The sequence below is a fragment of the Sarcophilus harrisii genome, chromosome 1 (genome assembly GCF_902635505.1).
Source record: "Sarcophilus harrisii chromosome 1, mSarHar1.11, whole genome shotgun sequence".
Lineage (NCBI taxonomy): Eukaryota > Metazoa > Chordata > Mammalia > Dasyuromorphia > Dasyuridae > Sarcophilus > Sarcophilus harrisii.
In genome coordinates this window covers 509,421,517-509,428,612 of record NC_045426.1, presented here as the reverse complement: position 1 = coordinate 509,428,612, position 7,096 = coordinate 509,421,517, and the positions used below count along the sequence as shown (strand labels likewise).

Genomic DNA, 7,096 nt, shown 5'->3' with positions numbered 1-7,096 from the left:
AGTGACTAAAATACATTTTAAGCATTACTCTAAGGTCCTGAAAATAAATAGTTCTGATTATATAGCAATCAGGAAGAATCAAGAAGGAAAGCTTTAATCTTATGGTAGCTGGATATTCAAAGGAAATACTGTGAAACCATAACTCCACACCCCATCTCCAGAGACTATCCAACTCTACTGGACCAATAACAATAGCTGGTCTGAACAATTAAATAATAAATAAAATAAGCATAGTGAGATTTTCTGAAGCAATATAAAAATTACTTGCTTTTCTTTAGTATAAATGGGTGGTTAGAATAGAAATAAATTACTTATTTAGTCAACAAGAATTCCCAGGAGTTAGAATGACTTTTTGATATAGAGACATGTAAGGCTCAAGAGACCACCTCTGAGCCCATAATATTCTAGTAATCAGGCACAGCTAAAAGAAAGCCCAAAAGTCATCTATTCAAACTCCCCAGTTTTACAGGTGAGGAAAGTGAGGCTCAGAAAGGTTAAATGATTTGCCAGAGACTTCACAGGTAAACAATAGCAAATCTAAGTTTCAAACCCAAGTCTTCTCACTTCAAATTCAATATTTTTCCCCTTATACAACACTGTCTCCAGTGATGTTGAGTTCTTCAGTCTCACACTATTCAGGAACCATCATTCATGAAATTATAAGATTTTCAAAAGTAGTCATATCTATGTTAATTATTTTACATCAAATTTAATATAATATTGAACTCAGATGGAAACAATCAAGAAAGGGACCCTATATTTTAGGTCTTGAACCCCAGTGGCCAATTGTCAAGTTCTACATTTCCACTACTGAACTTTTTATATCATAATCCACTTTGAGAACATTCCAGGTAAGAGTGAGCAAATCTTTTTAATACCAAAAGTAACCACATTCATCCCTTCAGATACATTCTTGAATGAGGAAAAGAGAAGTAAACCACTATTTTTAAGGTTAGTATGTCTTAACTTCAGTTTTAAAGTCAGACCAAAGTGTTTCAAAATGGATTAGGCTTGCCTCCTGATTCAATGGCAATGTATTTTTTTTGAGACTTAATTTTGAGACTCAATTTAGAAATGGTCAATGAGAGGCATATTTTGACCTTAAGTATTGGTCACAGCATAATTTGTGGACCTTACATATGCTATCTTCCTATGGTTCAGACCTAGGAAATGTCACTCAAAAAAAATCTGAAACTCGGAAATTCAATAAGCGTTGGGCAACAAAATGAGTTACAGAGAAGTCATTGAAAGATATAAAAAATATTACAACATTTTTTTTTACAAAATAGAAATTTTCACTGGCATAAACGTAATGAATAAATACACACCTAAAATCACAAAACTGGGGGTATGGAGGGAAAAAAAAAACTTTTTTCAAAGTTGACAATAAATCTCAACAAGGCAAAATTGGACCAGATTATCCCTCTTAGAAAGTGGGTCTAATTCTAAAGAGCATTAAACAGTCATGGAATTATTTCTAAAAGAGAAAAAATACATAAGGTACCAAAATACACCACTTTGTGAAAAATGTAGTCAGCTCTCAATGATCTACATTAATTGGAGGGAGAGGGAGAAACAGAAGCCTATTGGTTTACAAACAAAACTTTTCTTATAATCATTTGGATTTGGACTAAGAATGTATTGCATGATTGATTTCTTTATTTTACAAGGAAGTCAATTTAATTTCTTGATGCAAAGGTTAGTTTTCATTCTCTAAGCTAGCAACACTAACAGGAATCTGGGGAAATGTCATAGACAGAGAGAGGGAGCAAAGGGAAGGAAGTAGCCTGGAATCTGGAAATTTGAAGTAGACGATATCCCAAATGGATTATCACAGGTGAATAATTGAAGGTTGAATAACATTCTAAATAAAACAGAGGAAAAACCTTACATGTGCATCTGATTTTGGAAGAGACCATAAATAAAAGGCTATTATGTGGCTGGACTTGTAGCTTGCCTGCCTACAAAACTACATATCCCTCTGCAAAAATTATGTCTTTGTTCAAAAATGAGAGAGAAACAAATAGAATAAAAATAATATATTTTTAATACTTGATAGGGAATCCACAGGTCATTCTTAGTCCATAGCAACAAATAATCTCTTTGAAGGTCTTCCTCATCTCCTGACTGCGGAAGGCATAGATCAGAGGGTCAATCACAGAGTTACACATAATGAGGATGAGGTACATGTTGAAATGGGACATGAAGCAAATACAGTAAAGGTTCTGGGGACAAGAAATCATTAAGATGAGGTGGAGGAAAAATGGAGCCCAGCAAACAATGAAAACTCCAAGTAACATTGTCAGGGTGATGGCCCCTTTCATGCTGATCCTCTGCCGGACTGAACTATAGCCAGACAGGGCTGCAATCTGTTTCACATGAGTCCTAGCCAGGAGAAACATGTGAATATATAGAGATACCATAAGGAATAGCATGGTGAAAAACATGGTAATGAGACAAATGATGACATAAGTAGACTCATAGTACAGAATGAAGATGATCCCACAGCCGGTGCAAAAGGCCCAGATGCATGCAATGATGAGCCCCGATCGCTTCACCGTCATGATGTTGTGGTAGCGCAGGGCATAGAAAATGGTAACATACCTGTCCACTGCAATGGCCAACAGGCTGCACATGGAGGCCACTACAGAGATGCAGATCATTGAATCAAACACATTGTCTATGTGGCGCACAAAAGCATCTTCCATCACCAGATGCTTATTGTTTATTAAGTATATTGTGATGGTCTCCCAAGCATTGGACACACTCACTAGCATGTCTGCAACAGCCAAATTGCATACAAAGAAATACATGGGTGAGTGCAAGTTCTTGTTCTTAACTATGGCTCCGATGACTAAAATATTCTCCAAGAGGCTGATGATACCAAGAGTCAGGAACACCTCTACAGCTATACCCACTTGCTCACAGGGTGAAGATTTGCTCTTGATCATGGGTCCAGACATATTGCCCCTCAAAGAGCTGAAGTTGACATCCAGCGTGTGCAGAAAAAAAGAAGAGTTCATTGTGAGGGGAAGTGACTCTCTCCTTTCCAGTGAATTTGCTGTAAAACAGAGTAGCAAATATGTGATCCAGAGAACAAAAGAGCCCTACCAAGACAAAGCAACATGACACAAACTCAAGACAACAGAGACAATCAAATAGAATGGAATATGTTTAACAGTTCCTCTCTAGCTATAATCTCCTTTATCAAATCCCTGACAATCTTGATAATGTCTATAATAAAGTTTTCTGGAATTTGAATTCCTGGTATCACTTTCTTTTCTATTTCCATCTCACAAAAAAAAATTAAGATCATAAAAAACAAAACTGATTTGCTCCCTTTTTTGTCCCTTCTCTTCTCTCCTCTCTTTCAGGTTTCTTAGATTTTATGGTAAAGAAAGATGTCTGAAGAAAGGGCACCCTTCCCAAAAGGAATGATAAATGTGCATCTGCTCTCTCAGCATTGATCCTGATTTTCTCAAATCAGATTAAGTTCCAATTTTAATAATTAATTAATATAATTTCATTAACTTCATCATGTTCCCTTTTAGAGTTCTTTCTATTACCACAAAAAGATAGGTTTGCACCTGCATTTTGAAAACTGAGGGAGAAATTGAGAATTGTTCTCCTTCACTGAATATTAGCTTTTCTCACTTTTGCATTTCTTGAGAAATCATTTTAATCATTCTATAAAAATACATGAACCAGAAAGTGCACAAAAATACTAGCTCCTAAAAAGAAACTTTATTCTGCCAGTTACACAACTGCTTTCTGCCCATTGTGATCCAAACACTCCCTTTGCCCTGTAAACCCAAAGCACAGTTTTCCTGTGTTCAGATTTCCAACATTTTTTTCTATTCAAAATGATCACAATAAATATTATTTAACTGCAATCACAAGGTAGATACTATACAGAATAATTAGATGTCCCCTTCTAAGGGAATTCAATCAATCATATTACTTAGAAAAATATCTTATAGAGGAGCTTAAGAAATATTCATTTAGCTACGCTTGCTGTTGCTCACACCCTTCTATGCTTACAAATTAAGAATGGGTTCACATTGCTCCCGACAGACTTTTAAATCAGTAGATGTTGTAACTATTTACCAGTCTTGTTCCTTCAGTCCTTACTTCTGTTCCCAGACAGCACTCTTTCTCCCCCAGCTGTTAGAAGTTGCAGCTCTCCCAGGACACCTCAAATCTATAGGTTGTGTTGTTTGCCTAGAACAAGATGCCATCACCAGGGAAGGCAGGAATTCTCAAATCTGTAAAGCAAAAGCATCAATTACCTCCACTCCAGCTGCCTTATATAGACTCACAGAGTTATTGACTCTCCTGAGCTCAGCTTAAGACTCCTCCTTCCTCCCCCTCTCCTTTCTTCCCTCCTATTTCCAGTTCTTCCCTCCTTTCTACCAACTTATTCTTTTTAGAGTAGCTTCTGTGTGTAATGAACACTTGGGCTGCCGGTACCACCTAGTGGTCTGCGGTTGTAGAGCAGTTCCCCAGATCCATTAATAAACTTTTCAATAAAGGATGACTACTTCTTCATTACACACTAAGGATTTTTTTAGTCTTCTCCTTGTTTCTTTAAGAAAATCTTCCCCAAAGGCATTTTTTTCTACTAAACTAGCTGGTCAAGCTATTATTGTTCCTTTCTCACTTTTTTCCAAACATTAAAATTCAATTAGCTCTCAATGGTTCTCAGAAAACTTCCATCTCTTTTGTGATACTATTTTTTCCATGAAGTCCTGCAATATTTGTTGAGAGAAATAAAAACAAGTTCTCTTCTACGATTGTCCAATGTATCACCTTATTCCATGATTTTATGCCTAAATCAGACTGCAGAAGAATTTAAATCTTGTAAGCAAAGATCTTCCTTAGCATAATAATAAACTCTATAAATTTATTTTTTAAAAAATATAGATGGAGAACTAGAAGAAATCTTGGGGGTCATTTACTTTATCTCCACTCATTTTATGAATAAGAAATCCAAGATTTAGCAAGGTTAAGTTACTTGCCTAACTTTACACAGGCAATAAAATCAAAAGGTGAATTTGAAGTTCACACTCTCCAAATTTATAATATAATTCAGAGTCTAGTAATAAATATTCCCTATTATTTCTCCTCTCCATCCTATCTCAAGGAGTTCTATACCTGGTTCATAGTCTTCCTCTTCTATCCAACTCTGACCCTTATGCTGAGAAATTCAACATGTGCTGATGTTCCTTCAAATACCCTGATCTCTCAATTTCTTAAATCCCCTCAACTCCTATGACTTTCTCAGTTCTACTTCAGCCACACATGGGGATAGTCACACTCTTGATTTCCCAGCCTTAAGCAAAAATTTTATACTTTCAGATTAAAAATTCTGATTTCTTTGGGATGTGAACCTAACAGTGGTTAATCAGAAAGTGAAATTCCACAAACAGTGTACTAGGTAATTGTTTTCTTACAATGCTGCCAACATTTGTCATTTTCCACTTTTCTCATCATACCCAATTTGATAGATATAGGATAGAATTTCAAGGTCACTTTAATTTGTATTTCAGCTACACGCAGGGAAAGAACACTGGGAAATGAGTGTGGACCAAAATATATCATTTCCACTCTTTCTGTTATTGTTTGCTTCCATTTTTGTTTTTCTTCTCAGGTTATTTTTACTTTCTTTCTAAATCCGATTTTTCTTGTGAAACAAGAGAACTGTATAAATATGTATACATATATTGTATTTAATATATACTTTAACATATTTAACATGGGAGAAGGAGGGAAAAAGTTGGAACAGAAGGTTTTGAAAGGATCAATGTTGAAAAATTACTCATTCATATGTACATAAAAAGCTATAATTTAAAAAAACTTTAATTTATATTTCTCTAAATATTTGTAATTTAGAGCAATTGTATATAATTGTTAATAACTTGAATTTCTTCCTTTGAGAATTGCCTGCTTTTGTCTTTTGACTATTTTGCTATCAATAAATGAAAAATGTTTGCTGAGTGATTAAATCCTGGTTCTCTGACTTTATATTCACATTATTGTCTCATTTTTGTTTCTCAGCAACCAAAAAAGAGGAATTTTTAATCCGAAGCTATATGAACCCACCTCTAAGTTAGTTTGAGGACATGTTGGGAGGTATCTTCTTGGGCTTACCTTTTTGCAAAGAAAATTGTCATCTAATTAGTTGAAATACCACATTCCTCTGCTTTGTGATTTATTGTCTTTATTTTGCTTCCTGGGTGTTACCTTTGACTTTATTATAAAACTCAAGCATTTTTTTCTCTGTTCTTTTGAGTATCTAGTTTTGATCTCTGCACTGATTTTGAAGCTGTTTGGTTCACCCGTGGAATGCTTTAGAGGTGGTTTCTGCAGGGTCAGGGGAAGGAAATCTTTTGTTTTTTAATTTCAGTAACATTCTTTCTTTCCTTTTTTGAACAAACATACTTTGGGTGAAGTCTTGGATTTATTGATATGACTATTTTCTTTGCTCATATGCAGCACAATCCCTTCTTGAATAGGTCATTATTCTGAGATGATGTACACAGCTGTTCAAATAATTTCATGATGCTCCTTCCTTCCACTCTCAAAGTCTGGGGATAAAACAGAAGTCTTAAATACTAGTTTGTTAGATGTTTTGTTTTATTTACTTTTTCAATACTTCTTATATTTCTAATCTTTTACTTTTAAATGTTGACATTCAATCCTAAATAGGTTTGTCATCATTTGAAATAAAGAAAATAAAGGAAAATAAATATATACCAGTCACTATGCTAAGCAGTTGAGAAAAAAAAATGAAAAAAATAAATGAAACTGTCTGACACCAAGAAGTCTACATTCCAGTAAAAACAAATGTGTGTGTGTATGTGTATATGTCAGCCAGCAAGAAGTGCCAGAGAAGTCATAGAAATAATTTGTTGATCCATAGAACAATCAAAAAAATAAGAGTAAAATGACAGTATAAATTTGGTTTATGAATCAATGTAGAAGATAGAAAATGCACCAGAAATCAAATGGTAAACTGACTAAAGTAAGCATCTATATGGAATGGGAAGTACGATAAGGTTTGGTGGTTTGGGGATGGCAAAATATAATGGATTAA

The 7,096-nt window shown here is 34.8% G+C and overlaps 1 protein-coding gene across 1 annotated transcript; it reads right to left on the bottom strand.

Annotated features, from left to right (window-relative positions):
- Positions 1 to 1,324: 1,324 nt before the first annotated feature.
- On the bottom strand, positions 1,325 to 4,383 carry MC5R (melanocortin 5 receptor). Its single transcript, XM_023496253.2, has 2 exons — positions 4,108 to 4,383; positions 1,325 to 3,061 (listed from the first exon to the last, which is right to left on the bottom strand). Exon 2 carries the CDS (start codon positions 3,021 to 3,023, stop codon positions 2,046 to 2,048), a length of 978 nt encoding a protein of 325 aa, XP_023352021.1. The 5' UTR covers positions 3,024 to 3,061; positions 4,108 to 4,383; the 3' UTR covers positions 1,325 to 2,045.
- Positions 4,384 to 7,096: the final 2,713 nt, after the last annotated feature.

What these genes read in the sequence shown, in the direction of transcription:
- MC5R (XM_023496253.2), bottom strand. Translation starts at nt 3,023, where the DNA reads ATGAACTCTTCTTTTTTTCTGCACACGCTGGATGTCAACTTCAGCTCT.